The 21099-nt window shown below is 38.6% G+C and overlaps 2 protein-coding genes and 1 pseudogene across 2 annotated transcripts; all 3 read left to right on the plus strand.

Annotated features, from left to right (window-relative positions):
* The window catches only part of LOC104435609, a 72893-nt pseudogene extending 65203 nt beyond the window's left edge, over window positions 1-7690 (plus strand).
* Window positions 7691-10348: 2658 nt separating this feature from the next.
* On the plus strand, window positions 10349-12708 carry LOC104433477 (cytochrome P450 71B34). The gene is made up of 3 exons (XM_010046236.3): window positions 10349-11063; window positions 11413-11755; window positions 11959-12708. Exons 1-3 carry the CDS (start codon window positions 10495-10497, stop codon window positions 12580-12582), a joined length of 1536 nt encoding a protein of 511 aa, XP_010044538.2. The 5' UTR covers window positions 10349-10494; the 3' UTR covers window positions 12583-12708.
* Window positions 12709-18153: 5445 nt separating this feature from the next.
* Window positions 18154-20851, plus strand: LOC108953815 (cytochrome P450 71B36-like). Its single transcript, XM_010046238.3, has 3 exons — window positions 18154-18756; window positions 19356-19698; window positions 19910-20851. The coding sequence occupies exons 1-3, from the start codon at window positions 18266-18268 to the stop codon at window positions 20531-20533; spliced, it is 1458 nt and encodes a 485-aa protein (XP_010044540.1). The 5' UTR covers window positions 18154-18265; the 3' UTR covers window positions 20534-20851.
* Window positions 20852-21099: the final 248 nt, after the last annotated feature.

Raw genomic sequence — 21099 nt, forward strand, 5'->3', positions numbered from 1 at the left:
GTTGATGATTTCTCTCTTTGTTTGGATCTTCACGAACATCCTGATGCTGGTTTTCCAGAGTCTAAGATGCTTCTTGAGTTGTAAGCTTTGGAAGGTCTGGAGCAGGTTCAGACTCTTCTTGATGAGTCTGACTTGATTCATCTTGCGTTGAGTCTTGAAATTTGACATTCATTTACTCCTCTACTGGACCGGCTCTTCTTGTTATAGACTCGAAGGCTTTGCTTAATGTAGAATATCCAAGGAAGATACCTTCATTTGATCTTTCTTCAAACTTACCAACTCGATCTTTTGCATTTTTCAATATAAAACATTTGCAACCGAATACATGAAAGTATGAAACAATAGGCTTCTTATCTTTGAATAACTCATAAGGGGTTTTCTCTAGAATAGGTCTTAAGAAGACTCTATTGATTATATAGCATGATGTTGAAACTTGACTTCAGCCCAAAATCGTGAAGAAATCTTGCTTTCAATTAAAAGAGTTCTAGCCATTTCTTGAAGAGATCTGTTCTTTCTTTCCACAACTCCATTTTGCTGAGGAGTATATGGAGAGGAGAACACATGATTAAATCCAGATTCATCACAAAATTTTATAAAATCTTGATTTTCAAATTCACCTCCATGATCTGTTCTTATACTTGAGATGACACATCCTTTTTCATTTTGAACCTTTTTAGCAAATTTTTCAAAATACGAGAAGGTTTCGGACTTACTTGCAAGGAAATATACCCAAGTAAAACGGGAGTAATCGTCCACAATTACTAGGCAATATTTCTTACCTCCAATACTCGTGTTCTGGTTGGTCCGAAGAGATCCATATGCAGCAAGCTGTAGTACATGATTAGTAGAGACATGATTTATTGGCTTATATGAATTTCTTACCTGCTTTCCCAGAATACATGGAGTGCATGGATCAGTCTTTTGATAAGGTAATTTGGGTAGTCCTCGAACAAGCTGTTTAGATGAGATTTTGGCTAATTGCTTCATGTTGACATGACCAAGCTTTATGTGCCATAAGCTTGCTTCGACTTGAATTGAGATAAAACATTGCGATTCATTTGGTTTCACATCCGAAGATAGATGTTTCCATGTCTTCGACCCATGAAAGACTCGAGTAGAGTCTTTACCGATTCAGAACATATTCCTTCTTGAAAGAAGATCTTGAAACCAAGTATCACACAGTTGACTAATCTTTGAGAAGATTGTAATTGAGTCCTTCCACTAAAGAAACATTACTTATTGTGAGATTTCCAATTTTCACAGTTCCAAATCCCACAATACTTCCTTTGTTGTTTCCTCCAAATGAAACTTTTCCACCATTTACTTGAGCAAGCTTTATAAAACAATTTGAGTCTCCTGTCATGTGTCTTGAGCATCCACTGTCAATATACCACTTTACATTTTTCTTGACGGTGACCAGCATTTAAAATAGAGTCTCAAGCTTTCTTTGGTACCCAAACTTTCTTGGGTCCTTTGGTGTTAGTAACATAAGCAGTATTAGCCCATATTTTCTTAACAGGTTTCCAAACCATAGGACACTCTTTTTCAAAGTGATCCGGACTGTTGCATTTTGAACATTTGAGAGCATTTCTACCTATAGATTTTACAAAAACTTTCTTGAAGTGATTTTTGTAAGCCTCTCTCGAGAGTCTTTTCTTAATTCTTTCTTTTACTTTAGGAAAATCAATCAAGGGAATTGTTTTCGCTGTCATACCTAGACCGGACTTATTGAAGTAAGGTCTTTGAGCTGAAAGAATTTTCTCAAGTTTTTCAGACCCTATTGAAAATTTCTTTGAAATATTTGATAAGTCTTTTTTAAAAGAGCATTTTCTTTTAAAAGATTATCTTCATTTTCTTTAAGAGTGGAAACAGATCAAGTCTAGACTTTTAACTCTTTCTACTAAAACATTTTCCTTTTGTTTTAGAGCTGAGTTTTCCTTTTTCAGTTCGGAAATTCTTTTGAGAGAAGTCTTAAGACTAAAACACAGTTCATCAATGTATTTAGAAACTTTGACAGGAATTTTAAAATTACTTGCCTCAAATTCACTGTTTGAGTCGATCCAGTCCGAGTCCGATTGTGCCATCGGATATAGATTGGCATATTCATTATCACTTTCTTCACACTCGTATCACCAGGGTTTCGGCTTTGAGAGCTTTTCGAAATTTTTCAGCTTTTCCTTTCTTCTTCTTCGAAGAGGACAGTTTGGGTACGATATGTCCATTTTTCTTACATTCAAAGCGGACTACGTCTTTGTTTGGTTCCTCATCATCAACGAGACTTGGTCCGCTGTCTTTGAAAGCTTTGTTTCTTTGAGTTGAACCTTCTTCCTTTTCTATTCAGTTTTCTGAATCTTCTTATCATGAGAGCAAGCTCCTCATCGTCCATATCTTCTTGAGAATCTGTATCATCGGAATCATCATTTGATTTTAATGCAATGGATTTCTTACCTTTTGGATCTTCATCTTCATTGATCTGTTCCACTTCATAAGACCTGAAGAGTTCCAATTAGCTCGTCGACAGAGATAGTGGCATAATTCTTTGCGTCTCTCTTATCGAAGTCTTTATGTGATTCCAATCCTGGAGAGTCCACGCAGTAGCTTGTTTACCTTCATGGGATCGAAGTTGGTTGACCTTGATTTTCAAGACCATTCACAATATTTGTAAAACGACTAAACATGTCAGATATAGATTCTCCTAGTTTCATTCTGAAGGCTTCGTATTGACCGAGAAGAATGTTGATTCTTGTTTCCTTCACTCGATCTGTTCCTTCATAGGTGATATGCAATCTGTCCCAAACTTCTTTTGCTGTAACACAAGAAGATATTCTATTATATTCAGTTGGTGACAAAGCACAATATAAGGAATAAATTGCTTTTGCATCGAGTGCTTGTCTCTTGATTATCTCTTCCTAAGTCATTCCGCTGGTCTCATCAGTTTCTTTTCCTCTTTCAGAGACTGATGCAGTGGTAGGAGTAATTCCTTTTTCTACAACGTCCCATTCCGAGAGGATCCTTTGATCGAAGGAAAGCTTTCATCTTGTTCTTCCGATGTTGTAATCCTTTCCATCAAAGTAGGGTGGTCTGGTATTGCTTTGCCCTTCCATCAGCCCTGGTGCTAGCATACTAGCCATGGATCTTTTACTACGAAGTAAAACACTTCAAATAAAGTAAGTACACAGGCTCTGATACCAATTGATATTATTAGTATGAGTACCTAGAGGGGGGTGAATAGGTATATAAAAGATTTTTCTTCAACAATTGCGCAATACTAGACAGTAGAAGGAAACGTTAATCAAAGTAAGACTGAGAGAAGAGAAAATTGAACACGCGGTTTATAGTGGTTCGGCTTATATCAAGCCTACGTCCACTCTTCTTCACTGACAGCCTATTGGCTAGATTCCACTATGAACAAAAGAGAAGTTATAGCACAGCTTTGCCTTGATTCCACAGTGTAGATGTTCTACCACACCTCCTCAAGATTTCTCACAAATATAGACTCTCTTTTGTATACAAGTATTCGCTCAAAGGATTTGTCTAAACAAAAAGGAGCTTCAGACTTTGGAATTCTTCTATTGCGCACACCTAGAACAACTAAGACCGTCTTCCTTATATACTCATTTATGCCATCATACCCGTTGGCACTTACCAAAGGAATTCCTCCAATCTACCCGTTGGACAGAATCAATTAGGAAGATTGTTCAAGCTATTAAAGGAACGTGTTGATAGCCCATCAATCATGTTCGCCCATACAATCGGGATCTCGGTTTCCATAAGCATAACCTTCCAATAATATTTAGGCAATCACCGGATCTTCAATTATCGAATCAATCTTCGATCAATCAAAGGACTCCGTTATGTCTTCTCCAGCCACGAGATCTTCTCCTAGTTGATAAAGTTAAATCTTTAACAAAACATCCAGTTCTGGATAACCTTTTTCAACGGATTAGAGACTGTCGATGAGGATAGACTTTGAGTCTTGAGTCGGCTGTCCGGAGGTCTTCGGACTTTAAACGGCAGAGTCTCGCAAGCCTTCGAGACTAGAGGCGATAGAAACGTTTTGTCAACTTCAAAACACTTCAAGAAGATTTCTCCAACAAGTTCCTCTTACAAATATTCCTACACGGGTTGATGAAGAGTAACAGGAAATCAATGTTCCAAATAACGCACATATTCCTGAACATGTTGAAATAGATAATACTATTCCTGAACTAGAGACTCAATTAGATGTTCCACTGGATGTTCCAATCCGGAGATCCGTTAGAGACCGACGACCTTCCAGCAGGTATTCTGAAGATGAGTATGTATTATTGACTGATACAGGTGAACCAGAGTGCTATGCAAAAGCAATAGAAGATGAGTACAAAAGCAATTTGTTCGATGCTATAAGAGATGAGATGCAGTCACTTTATGATAATCATACTTTTGAGTTAGTGAAGTTACCTAAAGGTAAAAGAGCTTTGAAGAACAAGTGGGTATATAGGTTGAAGCAAGATGAACATACTTTACAACCACGGTACAAAACAAGATTGGTTGTTAAGGGATTCGGTCAGAGAAAGGGTATTGATTTTGATGATATATTTTCTCCGGTAGTGAAAATGTCTTCTATCCATGTGGTACTAGGCTTGGCAACTAACCTAGATTTGGAAATTGAGCAAATGGATGTTAAAACAGTCTTCCTACATGGTGACTTTGAGGAAGAGATATACATGGAACAACCTGAGGGTTTTAAAGTGAAAGGGAAAGAGGATTATGTGTGCAAATTGAAGAAAAGTTTCTATGGCCTAAAACAAGCACCGAGGTAGTGGTACAAAAAGTTTGCGTCAGTTATGACAGAACGAGGTTATAAGAAAACTTCCTCTGATAATTGTGTGTTTGTCCAAAAATTTTCTAATGATGATTTTATTATTCTCTTGCTTTATGTTGATGATATGCTGATTGTTGGCAGAAATGCTTCAAGAATTGAGTTATTGAAGAAACAGTTGAGCAAGTTTTTTGCCATGAAAGACTTGGGCTCGGCGAAGCAGATTCTTGGCAATAGAATTACCCGAGACAGAGATGCTAAAAAGTTATTTTTGTCGCAAGAGAAATATATCGAGAAGATCCTTCAGAAATTTTACATGGACAAGGCTAAAGTGGTTAGTACTCCTCTTGATGCCCACTTTAAGTTAAATATGAAGTAAAGGCTTACGACTGATAAAGAAAAGAAAGATATGGAAAGTGTTCCATATGCTTCAGTTGTATGAAGCTTAATGTATACGATGGTATGTACACGCCCAAACTTAGCGCATGCAGTTGGTGTTGTTAGTCGCTATTTGTCAAATCCAGGCAGAGAGCGCTGGAATGCAGTTAAGTCGATTATGAGGTATCTTCGAGGAACTTCAAATTTGAAACTCAGTTTAGGGACCAGGAAACTTGAGTTAGTTGGATACACAGAATCCAACTTGGCAGGAGATATTGATACTCGTAAATCTACTTCTGGTTATTTGATTTCTTTTGCGGATGGAGCCGTGTCATGGAAGTCAAGATTACAGAAGTGTCTTGCACTTTCTACAACCGAAGCTGAATTTATTGTAGCGACTAAAACTAGTAAAGAGATGCTATGGATGAAGAAGTTCTTATAAGAACTTGGGTTCAAGCAAAAGAGGTATGTGCTATTTTGTGATAATCAAAACGCAATTCATCTTGGTAAGAATTCATCTTTTCATTCTAGATCGAAACATATTGATGTTAGATATCATTGAATAAGGGATGTTCTAGATGAAAAGTTGTTAGAACTTGAGAAAATTCATACAGATCATGATGGCTCTGATATTATGACAAAGACTCTACCAAGAGAGAAGCTTGAACATTGCCAATTGATAGCAGAGATGGTGAATCCCTCCACATTGTCGAGAGGGGGAGATTTATTAGCTGGGTTCACTCCTATGTGGAGGAAACCCAATGAGTTACAAGCCCAAAAAGGGCTTGAGCCCATATGATAAGTTATATGAGAAAATAGGATTTCTCACTATCTGTATAAAGTGATAGCCGCAGAAAAGGAAACAGTAACAAGAGAAAAATATAAAGTAGAAAATTTGGGGTTTGGAGCAATATCTGATTTACATCAAGCTGGCGTCAGAGGTCAATTCGTGGTCCGATTGAGCTGAAATTTTGTCAACATGTTTGTGGCGCAATTTTATCGAATCTAAACGGTTTGATTTTCGTTTGAAGCTCCATGCATCAGGTTTTCCGTGGATTGATCAAAACCTGTGTTTTTTGTCAAATTTATTATTGATCTCTTGTGAAGTTTATGTGTATTACCAAGAATTATATTCTTGAGATCTTTGCTGCTATGTACCTCTAGTATTTGCTAGAGAAGAACAATTTTGTTGAAAATAAAAATACCAATTGTCGTTCCAAAGACTCTACCTACTTTATTTATTTCAAATAGCTCAGGAACGAATATGTAAGGAATAGAGATATTCCAACCCCCTAAGTAAAGAACTGTTACAAATAACGAAGAAACTAATAGATTTAGATAGGAAGCAACATAAAATAACCCAAATTTGATACCCGAATATTCGGTTTGATAACCTGCTACTAATTCTTCCTCTGCTTCTGGTAAATCGAAAGGTAATCTCTCACATTCTGCTAGGGAAGAAATTAGAAAAATGAAAAACCCTATAGGTTGACGCCACAAATTCCATCCCCAAAAACCATATTTGGACTGGGCCTCAACTAAGTGAAGAATTTTGGGTGGACTCTGGTCCCGTGGTTTTTTATCTCCTGACATCGAGGAGGTTTCCACGTAAAAAATCGTCTTGTGTTCGTGTGCTTGGTATTTATTTTACTCTACCATATCGATTCCTATTAGATTTACACAAGAGGGGAGATTATTTTATTCCGCTACGTTAATTCGATATTGTTCGAATTATTACTATTCTCCCATCAGTTCAAAAAAGGGAGTTTCATGAATATGATTCACGAGGCAGTGGCGTTGTTGGGAAGCTTTTCAGCATCTAATTTTTTCCCTCGATTTGGCTGGATTGTGGACAGGTTCATGGGGCTCCATTCGAGGTTGGAGAAGAGCTTGCGCATTTTGGACGTTTTCTATCAGAAGGTGATCGAAGAGCATCGTAATGTGACTAAGAGCCACGAGCAAGAGGACATTGTCGATTTGCTGCTGAAGATGGTGAGGAATCAGACTGAGCTTGCGAGGATCCGGCTCAAGGAAGATAACATCAAGGCCATCTTGATGGTACATCATACAATCTCTACTTATTACCTTATGTACATCGTATACACAATTGAGAAGCAAACTTGAAGGTTCTACATATTGCAGGATATAATTCAAGAACTCCTTAAATGAATAGCCCATCCTCTTTGCATTAATCGATGTGCAACAACATAAGTGTTTAACATACATCAACATATTAGTTTGAAAAATAAAAGCCACAATCTTCAGTAAAATTGACATGCATCAACCCATATGTCTTAGGAGCAATCCCTCATAAAAAAAAAAAAGCACCAACCAAGTAGAAACCAACATGTTTTAGCAATGGTCACTATGCAATAGTGTCACTCAATACAACCACATTTAATGTCTATCTCACTTTTTCAGTTTCAAGACTTCAACTTGCATATTGTTGTTCATGTTCACCACATGCTCAATCATTTCCACTTTCCAGCAACATACTGTGCAGAGACTTGAACTAGTGGTGAGTTGATACCTTGAAGAGCCATCCAAGCAATTTCCTTCTCCCATCTTTCTCTATTCCCACCAAGCAAAAGAATCTTTCCAAATAACATTAGATCCAATTAAACTAGTACCGAATCTAAAAATACAGCCTTATCATCATTTTCATATTGCATCAGAGGCTCAAAAATTTGTTGTAGGATGACTGCCTAAAAGGTATAGGTTAATATTCTCGGTGATATCTTACAGCTTGATGTAATAGCATTTTGATTGTAATGCCAAGGAAATGGGTCTCTGAACAACAACACCAGCATCATGAACGCAGGGAAGGGAACCAAATTTTGGTATTGAATGCATCTGCAGACCACTAGTTTTATCCCAAGAGATGTGTGAACCACACCAGTACTTCAAGCACCAGCGTAAACAGGCCAAGACCTCCACCCCAGATACTCCATAAATCCTATTTAAAAATCAAACCATGGTCAGCAACGGAAAGAGAGCCGCACAAGAGAACAGGTAACATTTGAAATAACAGAGGAACTATCTGTCCTTTCAGCACTTTCCTCAACAAGTTCTCACTCGTGATCCTCCATGAGGACGTCCTACATATTAATAATAACCCCAAAGGCTGATGCATGCTCAACTACAAAAGCAATATGAAGATTGGGAATGGGTGGAGATCCATGAAACGTTGATTTCGATGAGGAAAATGTGAGGGCTTTGAGGATTTGGGAGCGAGTCAATTACGGCGTAAAAAAAATGCACACATTGATGTTAGAAAAAGTTGCACGGGACATGCAAAAATTGTAATACTTTAACAACCTCAAAGACCTCTTCAACAAGCTTTCCAGCATCAATCTGAATAAAAGCTAATATAGATAAGCAATTAAATGAAATAAGATCAGGCAAATACATGTATAGGATTTCAACATATTTAGAGATTTCCTCATCATTCTGACTTTTCCCTTAGAATTGTAATACTCAATAACTAGAAGGTTAGACTTTGAGAACACCTTAAACATGTGGAATTATGGTTAATAAGAGAGGCAAGAGAGCTGTGTTCCATTAGATGAGCGGTCGAATGAAGAGAGGCGAGGGAAGAGAGACGCGAGGCAAGGGAAGAAAGAGGCAACAGATCAGGGTTTTTACGTTAAAAGGGGGTAAATGTGGAATTATGGTTAATAAGTGAGGGTAAGATTGGAAATTCATAAAAAAAAAATTATTAACTGAGGTACCATCGCATGCCGAGAAGGCCAAAAAGCCAAAGCAAGGGAGAGGGAGCCTTGAGCTAAGGGCCTTTACAGGGCCTTACAATTGCTAGCATTTCCCACATGGGCTCCCAAAAATAAATGACATACACACTTGTATTTGCCCAGGGGACTTTAGAGGTCCAAAGGACTTTGCAAAATTGTTCCTTACGATTGTCCTTCTTTTTTTTTTGGTAGATCCAAGCCCCCGGTCTATGTTTCAATTTTGGGGCATGTAATGAGTCAAGCGACAACTCAAGTCATAAAACATTCGTGCATGTTTATTTCATCGTGCACTAGAAATCACACAATATAATTGACATCCATATATCTTGATCAATGGTTATAATAGATGCGATAGTATATGCTAAAGTCATTTCAATGAAAATTGTAGGAAAATTATCTAAAAAGTCATAAATATAATGCATTTATATTAATTCAGTTTAAATATTTTAATTATGTCGATTGAATCCTAAACATTTTCATATTTTTTTCAATTAATGTATCCAATTTATTTTGGCTGAAAATAATGGATAATTTTTAATAATATTTTAATTTATTTATTTTTCTTTTCTTTTCTTTTTTTCTTTTTCTTTTTTTTTTCATTTTCCTTTCTTTGTTTTTTTTTTTTTAATTCCCTTCTCTTCTTCCTCCCCTAACTAGTCCCTAGGCTTTGGCAATGGCCAACAATTAGCCGGAGGCGATGGCCCATGACCTCACCCTTGTCAGTAGCTGACGGGGGCAAGTGGAAGGACGTTAAATAAGCAAAAAGTGGAAGGACAATGAGCAATACAGAATGAGAGTGAAGATAGAGAGGAAGATGGTGATTTGGTGGTTGTCAAATGAGAAACTGGATCGATAAAGGTGAAAATGGCATGGGTGCTTGCTTCGACACGGCCACTATTCTATTTTATAACGTGAATAGGAGTTTAAAAAGCATGAGTTCAAACAGTTGAATTTTGACGAAGGAACCTTTCCCTACATGACACCTATAAAATAAGACCAAATGAGACGTGTCGACTCTTTCAAGTAATCTCTTTTGCTCATTATTTGATTATTTCTCGTCATCAAAGTCTTTATTGGAATTTTCTCAACAAAAATGGGAGACCGTGTATGTTTTAAGGTTTTCCTAATGACCGGAGAAGTTGAGCATGACATCGCGTGCCCTCTACTTTTTGGGGCCCAATGCTAGCTAAGCATGTTGAAACAACTTTAATTAATTGGACGGAGCGGTGCATTACAATTAAGGATTGATTTCCTTCTTGACATCAACATGACATCAATGCAATCGTGCTACTAATTAGCAGCCTAAGGGTAGAATAATCAACTCCAAATTGTAGCTTTCACGGGGAATATTAGGTGCATTATGACCAATTTTCTCTCCACTCCACCCTAAAGAGTCCACCATTTTCTTCTTCCCAGATAATAAAGAAAAGTCATCCCCGCAAGATGCTCTGGCCAATTTCGGCAGCAGACTCTTCCATTAATTCTTTCGCGTTAAGTTTCACTCCCACCCCTCGCGCTATTTAACCACCCCAAACTTACTCAACCTCGTACATCGCCATCCCAACAATGGCTCTCGACATCCTCTTCACATCGCTTGCTCTTTCCCTTCCTCTCCTCCTCCTCCTCCTCCTCCTCCTCCTCTCAGCGAAAAAGTTCAACAACAAAAAGAAGAACCTCCCCCCAGGGCCTCCACCACTCCCCATCATAGGCAACCTTCACCAGCTCGGCCACTTGCCTCACCAATCTTTGTGGAAGCTCTCCCAACAGTATGGCCCCGTCATGCTCGTCCACCTCGGTGGCATCCCCACCGTCATCGTCTCCTCCCCCAGCGCTGCCAGGGAGATCCTCAGGACCCATGACCTCAACTGCTGCAGCCGCCCTCGACTGCTTGGCACGGGACGCCTCTCCTATGACTACCTTGATATCGCCTTCGTTGAGTACGGCGATTATTGGAAGGAGGTGAGGAAGATCTCCGTGCTTGAGCTGTTTAGCGCCAAGCGAATCGAGTCCTTCCGGTATGTCAGGGAAGAGGAGGTGGCTTCTATGATCGATTCGATTGCAAAGTCAGCAAATAGCGGAACTCCAATCAATATGAGCGAGAGGTTCATGGCTTTGACAGCTGACATCACTTGCAGGTAGGGCCTAGAGGTGTAGTTGATAAGTCGCATCGACTAAGTTACTACTTGAATCGACTCAATTCTTCGAGGATTGACATTATATTGAGCCTGGATCTTTGAACTCAAGTTCAACTTGACCATGATTTCTAGATTTGGACCTATCTATGCTTAGTTAGACTCGATTGGGGTTACGAGCTACCCTGCTTATTTATCTATCACCAAGATTCAATCTTTATTTTAGCCAATGCTCCAACAAGGAAACTCAAAGTCAAACTCAAAAAGAATTGAAGCGAAACTTGTCCACCCTCATCGCCAAGCATGAACCGCCAACAAGTAACTTTGATTTGTTTACACACCTTACATGCAGGGTCGCATTTGGGAAGACGTTTCAGGGGACAAAGTTCGACGATGGAAGGTTAATGCATATGGTTCACGAAGGGTTGGCGATGCTGGGAAGCTTCTCGGCATCCGATTTTTTCCCTAGATTCGGCTGGATTGTGGACAGGTTCACAGGGCTTCATTCGAGGATGGAGGAGACCTTTCGCAATTTGGATGCTTTTTATCAGCAAGTGATTGAAGAGCATCGGAACGCAAATAAGAGCAACGAGGAAAATGAGGACATTGTCGATTTGCTGCTGAAGATGGAGAGGGATCAGACTCAGATCGCGACCATTCGATTCAAGGAAGACAACGTCAAGGCCATCCTGATGGTACGTCGTAGGATCTCTTGCATTTTCCCCAAAGCAGATCATATACACAATTGAGAAACAAACTTGAATGTCTAATATGGCAGGATACAATTCAAGAACTTCCAAAATGAATGTTCTGTCCTCTTTCTTGGACATAAAAGCGTCATCGAGAAATTGATGTACTAATTTTTTTTAATGAATCGTGACTTCATGTGTACTCTCAGGATATATTTCTAGGTGGAGTGGACACCGCTGCACTTACCCTGGACTGGACAATGGCCGAACTTGCCAGGAACCCGAAGGTGATGCGAAAAGCTCAAGAAGAGATTCGAAATTGTGTTGGAAACAAAAAACAGGTCGTGGAAGACGACCTCCACAAGCTCAAATATCTCAAGTTAGTACTCAAGGAGTCAATGAGGCTACACCCTCCAAGTGTACTACTTATCCCAAGGGAAACAATGGACCACTTCAAGCTGTTTGGCTATGATATCGAACCAAAGACCCGTGTCCAGGTCAACGTGTGGGGCATCGGGCGGGACCCAAGCCTCTGGGAGCGTCCAGAGGAGTTTGTGCCGGAGAGATTTGAGGATAGTCCGATCGATTATAAGGGGAATCATTTTGAGTTGTTGACATTCGGAGCGGGCCGGAGGGGATGCCCAGCGATTTTGATGGGGATGGCAGTGGTAGAGTTGGCGCTTGCCAATGTCTTGCACTCTTTCGATTGGGAATTACCGGAGGGGATGAAAGAGGGAGATGTGAGCATGGAGGAAGGGCCTGGCCTGACCGTGTTCAAAAAAGTGCCTCTTACTCTGATGCCGGTTAGGCCATCGCATGAAACCAATGTATGACAAAATCGCACTCAAACTGAAACATTGTACACTATGTTGATAATGATCAAGCGTATGAACTGTGACTAGAGAAGAAAGATTATCAATTGAGCGAGTCACTTTTTTATTAACATATTGATTTTTGTATCCACTAAAGTCCAAATTAGTTTAAGAGTTGAAAGTCTTCTAGTTGCATATGTTAATTCAACATCGAAAATTTTTAAGGTCATGACGCTCCCGAGAAAGAGGGTAATGCCCCCTCAAGACCACCTGTGGCATGCCATTATAAAGTATGGTCATATCGAGGGTAGTAGTCTAGCTTTTATTAAATTGAAGCATATTTGTGATCAAGTAAAATAAGAAACAAATATATGAAAAAGAATATCTGTCTCTTAAACTTGGAACAGGACGAACTGCAAATAATTTTACCATATACACTAAACAATGGCCACGTAATTGAATGAGAATTCATGCCTTTTAAGGTCCAAACTCCAAATCCCAAATAAACATCACTGAATGACGATTTGTGGAATAGAAGGTTTGAAAATTTTTGCTTGGTAGTGACTAGTTATCCAGGGCATTTTTTCTTTTACATAAGGAGTGTTATCACAAAAACTCACAGCTGCTTAGCATATGCCGAGGCCCTTGATTTCTAGACAATCGCATACAATCTTGATGGAGAAAAGTTGTTATGAAATCTAAAGAAGTTGTCTCAGTCCTCCTGCAAAGACAACTTTCTTACAATGACCTTGAAGAGCCATCATCCCAGTAATCACCCGGTTATGATAAAATGAGAAATCATTGTAATCTGATGTCACTGGTCAATAGCTCTTACAAGATCGTATATAAAAGTTGTTTAGCATATGTGTCATACTTTATGCGACAGAAAATGCTCTCTGGAGTCTCATGGATAAGACAACGTGGGGGATGCTAACTCTTTACCAACTCCCACTCACTTCAAGCTGGAGATAACATTAAAAAGCACATGAGCGGGCCTTAATGGAATGTGTCCAAGCGCTTCTTCAAGCTGGAGATAACATTAAAAAGCACTTGAGCGGGCCTTAATGAAATATGTCCAAGCGTTTTTAGTTGACCGACCTGGCCTTCTCTTGCCAGGTTTACGTGGATACTACTTGTCCTGATCTTGGCTCATCATCAGTCGTCAATCTACATATATATATATATATATATATATATATATATATATATATGCAGCTGTCTGTATTTTCTTCCTCTTTGACGTGTTTCATCTCTCCAAAGCCTGCAATATGCAGCTGTCTGTATTTTCTTCCTCTTTGACGTGTTTCATCTCTCCAAAGCCTGCAATAAACCGTTGAGGGCATGGAAGTTAATGGGCTTTACATGGAGATGTTTGGTTCTTCTGTAGGCCCAAGGTCAGGGTTCAATTTTGGGCCCCCAGATCATTTGATCACTCTTTGTCTAACAACAAAGGTGAGTCGAGCAACTACTCGTACCATAAACTACTTACCTAGATCTATTTCATTGTGCACCAAATCGGACAAGGGAAGCAACATCGGTATATATCGATTAATAGTTGACATGGATCCGATCATATGCCAGTTGCCATGATTTAGAAAAAGAGATTTATGGCCCATAGAATTAATTGTAGCTGGTATATCACAAAAGGAAAAAGGAAAAAACGAAAACCATAATCATGTAAAAATTAGCGAATGCATTCAAAGTTACTTGCATTACTAAAGAGTCGCTAATCGCATATAGATGCTATTAATTTTAGATGTATCAATAGTTAATACCATATATGAAACCTTACTAGGGCGTGAATGTATTACCAGCACATTAAAATTCTTACCACTGTTCTATATTAAGATTCATCAGCTTTGGAATAATTCTTACTATTCTTTTTTTTCTTTTTTTGTATAAGTATAACGTGTGTTTTTCAATTTGCTTAATAACTTTATCATCAAAAGGTAAGTTTCTAACGTTTTAGTGCTTGTACCTTTTCCTGGACATGATTTTTTTTTTTTTTTTTTTGGGTCCGAGACAAGATATTAACTAATATAGAAAAAAAAATCCGTTGAAGAAAGGGTGGATAAGGCAACTATAATCATCAACTCCCTCTAGGCATTATCATTAGGATTACACTCTCATTATATAATGTTTAGTTTTAGTTATAACTACTTTACTATACTTGCAATATGGAGGTTTGAGGCTTGCAAGTGCATCACCATAGCCCCATCAAGTTGCTAGTGATCAGGATGCCTCTTCACACGAAGTATGTCATAGTTAAGTAACTAAACATGAGCCCTTTTGTCATTCATTTTATTATGTTTGATCCCACAATATTTATTATTTATCTACAATACAAGGATCTACTTCTATTTTTAGGCTCATGGCAACACGAAAACCACCCTACTGTATTTTGGTGAAATGGCACATGCGGTCCACCTAGTTTTTACCAGAAATGCAAAACCATCCCTCAGTTACTCTTTTTTTTTTTTTTTTTTTTTTGCCCAAAAATGGTCCTTACTTTCTAAAAGTGTCATTGTTATACTTAGGTTAAACTGGCCACCAGAGTGAGGAGTTGGCAGTCGAGAGAAAGAGGTGGTAATCTGCGAACACATCTCACCGTTCTTAGTGGTACATATTTTTGCTGATGTGGTCACAAAAGTAAAAAACCAAAAAGTGGACGAGGGACTCGGTGGTTGCAAGACCGCCACCGCCGCAGGGATCTTGCCATCTCAATTTAATCTCAGTTGCAAGCCGACGATGGTCGCCTTTCAACGGCGACCACCATGGCATTGGCCTCAAATCCTGCAGGCACGCCTAGAAAACAGAGGGCACAACGCCGGTTGAAATTTCAAGCTGAGTCGTGCGACCACTATGACGGGCTTACCCGAGGGGCGCTACCATTATGTGTGAGAGAGAGAGAGAGAGAGATGTCTAAAAAATGAAAAATAAAGTTCACTGATCCCTTTCAAATCAAACTCGTCTTTGTTTCCAAAAAATAAAGATCCGCATCGTTTTTTTTTTTCTTTTTCTTTTTTATCAGGATCAAGTCCATGTCAACAATTCTTCGTTGGAATGACACCAAAGACGGATGGCGATACTTTAAAAAAGTTTGGGGCCCATTTTGAACAAACAAAATAGACGGACGGTTTTGAACATCGAACAAAGTAGAGGGATCACCGATACTATTGTAACTCATTTGCATTAACAATCAATAATCTCCATCACATCCATTTTACTTAGTTTTCGTCCTAGTTAGTGAAGATGACGTGCACTTACACTATGTTTGTTTTGTGGTATCATGATTCCTCATGAATCACGAGGAATAGCTTGGAAAAGAACACCTGAAATGCTAAAACTTGACACTGAAGGACAATTAACTATCAAAAGTTACAAAAATGGCACTTAAGTACCGAAATCAGAGCAAAATTGACCAGTTGTGCCAATAACAAAAAAAATCTAACCAAAATGCTAATTTAGCAATTTTCCGGCTAGACAAGTGCAAAACAACGTTATTTTGCGTTAGACAAATGCAAAAGCGACGTCATTAGGCTACTAATATGAATAAATAATTAATATAAATACTAAATAAATAAACTTAAAAAAATAAAATTTAAATATTTAAAAAAAAAAAAGGAGGAAGGTGGAGGTTGCAAGTGGCGAGCCTTTTTTAATTAAATTAATATAAAATTCAAAAAGAGACAAGAACGTCGTTTTGGTGAATTGTTGCTGACTCAGCTCTTCGATGTGTATGTAAACAAGTTATATTATTAAAAAATTGCCACATAGGATTTCCGGTCACCTTCACTAAACTCGGCACTCAGATATTTCATTTTTCAAAAAAGTGTCACTTTCATAACTTTTAACACTTAAATGTCTCTTTGTACCAAATTTTGGCACCCCAAATGTCCATTTTCCAGGGTTGGTTGATTGAATCAAGATTACCACGTTTATCCCGTGTGAAGTGTTCTAACCGAAAAGGAAAAATGGAACTCTATTGGGAAGTGTCGTGAAAGAGTGGTAATAAGTGAAGCTCCTCAAGTGACTTGACTCCATATCTTAATTCATGTGAATTTTTTTACTTTGGAGGTTTTTATCCAATTTGAGTAGTTCGTATAGTAGATGCAATTAAATTTTGGATTTTCACTTTGCTGTGGTTGAAACTCTATGTAGCGGCCCAATCCATCTTATCTTTTATAAGACCATTCAAGTACAAACCCTCCAATTACTTTGCGAGTCAATATCACGTCTAATTAATTGAGCTTAAATCAAGTATCGAGTATAATGAGGAGATTGTGATGTATGAACTGATTTTATTTATTAGTGGAAAAGAAATGACTTTCCTTCACTAGAGTCTGTCCTCAAAATTATTTGAATTCGATTCAAGTTTTGAATGAAACTATTGGCTGATTCAGTCAAGCTTGAAGGTGAAAAATCAAGCTCGACCGAGCTCGAGTCGAATTTCTCAAATAAATTTTTAACGATAATTATTCAAGTGGAGGAAGGCTCGGAGTCGGCTCGGAGTCGACTTAGACTCTACTGTTTACTTGCCTAAGAAGAAAGTAATCTAATGAAAATCAATGAATTTTTCCAGGGGTTGAAAGAAAACTTTATCAAATTGATTTTAAGTGGTTGCATGTTGAAAAAAGTCCATTAAGAGGAAAAATATTTAGGATTAATACCAAGAAAAATCACAAATGATTACACTCGTGATAAATATACTTCAACCTAATATTTTGATAACAAAAAATCTCAAATTGGTATCTTTATAATAAATTATCCCAAACTAAATTTTTACTACTAAACTCCAAACTTGTACGTTTATAACAAATTTATTCTCCATTAAATTTTTATTAGATTGAATCGACATAATAAAAAACTACAAACTAGTACATATATAACAAACAAAGGATAAAACACCAAATTGGTACATCCGTTAACTACCACATGTCATCAAACTAGGGAATTGCATAGTAAAATTTACATAAACTAAAGGAGGGTAAACTTATTATAAATATATCAGTTTTGGATTTTTTGTAATCAAAAAACTAATTTGAAATAAATTTATTATAAGTGCATCAGTTTAGGAATTTAAGGTTTTTTGTTAACCTAAATATCTATAAAGTATAACAATATGGGAAATATGTTGACTCTTTTAAATCATCCTCTTCGTCCGTTTTTGCATAATTTCTTGTCAACATAGCAATGAGCTTTATTGGAATTTTGTCAACAAAATTTGGAGATCATGGATTTTTTAGGTTGTTTTTTTAATTGAAGGATTTAACATGTCAATCAATACCCTTTTTTTTCGAAGACCCATTCTAGCTAATAATGTCGAAACAACTTCGATTGGATGAAGAGGTAGATTTCAATTAAGGATCAATATCTTTATTTTATATTATTTTATTTTGAATCAACGTTATATCAGTGCAATTACGCTATCAATTAGTAGCCTTAGGGTAAGCAAATATTAAGTGTAACTTTCGCCAATTTCCTATAAACAGATTCTTCAGCGTCCATTTTATATTGGCCTTCACCCTCACCCCTCACACTATTTAACCATCCCAAACAAGCTCACAATTGTAAGTACTTTCACAGCCCATAACCATCCCAATAATGGCTCTTCTCATCCTCCTCACATGGTTTTCTCTGTTCCTTTCTCCTCATCCTCTTCGCGAAAAGCTTCAACAACAAAAACAAAACAGCAACGAAGACTATGACTACAACGACCAAGAAGCAGAAGAAACTCCCTCCAGGGCCTCCACCACTCCCCATCATAGGCAACCTCCACCAGCTCGGCCACTTGCCTCACCAGTCTCTATGGAAACTCTCTAGACAGTATGGCCCCGTCATGCTCATCCACCTCGGCTGTGTACCCACAATCATCATCTCCTCCCCCAGTGCTGCTAGGGAGGTCCTCAAGATCCACGACCTCGATTGTTGCAGCCGCCCACGGCTACTCGGCACAGGACGCCTCTCTTATGACCACCTTGACATCGCCTTCATTGAGTACGGCGATTATTGGAGGGAGGTGAGGAAGCTGTGCCTGCTCAACTTGCTTAGCGCCAAGCGAGTTCGGTCCTTCCGGTATGTCAGGGAAGAGGAGGTAGGTTCAATGATTGAGTCAATCGCAAAATCAGCACGGAGCGGAACTCCAATCAATATGAGAGAGAAGTTCATGGCTTTGACGATTAGCATCACTTGCAGGTTGGGCCTAGTCGTTTAGGGCGCATGATAAAATTTCTACTTCTCTATTTCTTTGTTTCTCCGTTACCCGAAACAAGTTTGAAACAAAAATTCGTTTGATAACGCAATTTAATTTTTCTATTTCTTGAACAGATTTCTGTTTCAGAAATATATTTGAAGAAGAAATCAGAAACTAAAATTTTTAACTTCTCAATTTCTATCTCAGAAATTGAGAAATTAATTTATGGCCAGAAATCAAAAATTTTGTCATGCACACCCTTAGTTGATGAGGCGAGTTGAGTCACGTCGACTAAGTTACTACTTGAACTCACCTCAATTCTTCATGTTTGACCATATTGAGCTTGTTTCTTTGAACTTGTGCTCGAATTGACAACGTCTTCTGGTTCAGGCTTGACTATGCTTAATTATACGCAGTTAGGCTTACGAGCTACCCGAATTATGTAGCTGTTATCAAGTTCAAACTTGATTCAAGTAAATGCATCAACCGGGAAAACTCGATTGAAAATCAGAAAAGATTTGAACTAAAGCTTGTCTAGCCTGAGAGCGAAGCAAGAATCGCCCATATATAACTTTGAATTGTTTGCACACCTTACATGCAGGGTCGCATTTGGGAAGGCGTTTCCGTGGATGGAGCTCAACGATGGAAAGTTTATGGACATGATTGACGAGGCAACAGCGATGTTGGGAAGCTTCTCGGCATCTGATTTTTTCCCTCGATTCGGCTGGATTGTGGACAGGTTCACAGGGCTCCATGCGAGGTTGGAGAAAAGCTTTCGCAAGCTGGACAATTTCTATCAGAAAGTGATCGAAGAGCATCGGAACGCATATAAGAGCAACGAGGAGGAGGAGGACATTGTCGATTTGCTGCTGAAGATGGAGAGGGATCGGACTGAGCTCGCGGGAGTTCAGCTCAAGGAAGATAACATCAAGGCAATATTGATGGTACATTCCACAGTCGCTACATATTACCTATCGTAGATCATATACACAATCGAGAAGCAAACTCGAAGGTTCTTTATATTGCAGGATATAATTCAATTACTTCTTAAGTGAATACTCCTATAATTCTCGGATATAAATGGTACCACGGCAAAAATTAACATACGTGTCTTTTTTTTTTTTTGGTGAATCACGCCTTCATGGTCACATCCAGAATATATTTCTAGCTGGAGTGGATACCAATGCAATTCTCATGGACTGGACAATGACCGAGCTAGCTAGGAACCCGAGGACGATGCAAAAAGTTCGAGAGGAGATCAGGAGTTGTGTTGGAAACAAGAAATTGGTCGTAGAAGATGACCTTCCCAGGCTCAAATATCTCAAGTTAGTACTCAAGGAGGTAATGAGGTTACATCCTCCAGCTGTTCTACTCATCCCGAGGGAAACCATGGGCCACTTCAACTTGTTTGGCTATGATGTCGACCCAAAGACCCGTGTCCACGTCAACGTGTGGGCCATCGGGCGAGACCCGAGCCTGTGGGAGGACCCTGAGGAGTTTGTGCCTGAGAGGTTCGAGAATAGTCCAATCGATTACAGTGGGAATCATTTCGAGCTGTTACCATTTGGGGCCGGGCGAAGAGGATGCCCCGGGATTTCAATGGGGATGGCAATGATCGAGCTAGCGCTCACCAATGTCTTGCACTCCTTCGACTGGGAATTGCCACAGGGAATGACGGAGGGAGATGTGAGCATGGAGGAAGGGGCTGGCCTGAACGTATCCAAGAAAGTGCCACTTACTCTGCTGCCAGTTACACCATTTTATAAAACCGATGCATGACAAAATCGTATTAAGCGAAAAACATTATATTTCACAATGTTTTTGTACTTAATTATGATCAATTGCCTTAAGGGTGTATGGTACGATGCTATAGCATACGACATCTCCATACAGATAGTATATTGCTTCCTAGGCAATTAATAAAAAGGCCCATTTGAGGAGTTTGCGCTTTGTGACTATAGAGTGAGAATTCTACTTTCTTTCTACAGCATAGCATAATGAAGTTTTTTTTTTTTTTTTTTCGGATTATTGGTCATGCGAATCACTTGTGGGCTAACAAATTGTACTTGTATCCCCTGTATGCAAATTACTTTGAGATTTAAAAGTCTTTTAGTTGGATGTGTTTGTTTAACCTCAATTTTGTTTCTGATGAAGAGCTTTAATGTCCCTCAAATCTCTTACTAAGAAGAGCCATGGCATGTCATTAGAAAGTTCTGTAATCCTAACATAGAAGTCTAGCTTTTTCATTTGAAGTGTACTCCCATTTGAAATAATTTTTCAAAACATAGGGACTTTCAAATTAAATACGGATTTGTTGACACTGCATATTAGTTTTTTTTTTCTCA

Source organism: Eucalyptus grandis, chromosome 2 (genome assembly GCF_016545825.1).
Source record: "Eucalyptus grandis isolate ANBG69807.140 chromosome 2, ASM1654582v1, whole genome shotgun sequence".
Taxonomy (NCBI): domain Eukaryota; kingdom Viridiplantae; phylum Streptophyta; class Magnoliopsida; order Myrtales; family Myrtaceae; genus Eucalyptus; species Eucalyptus grandis.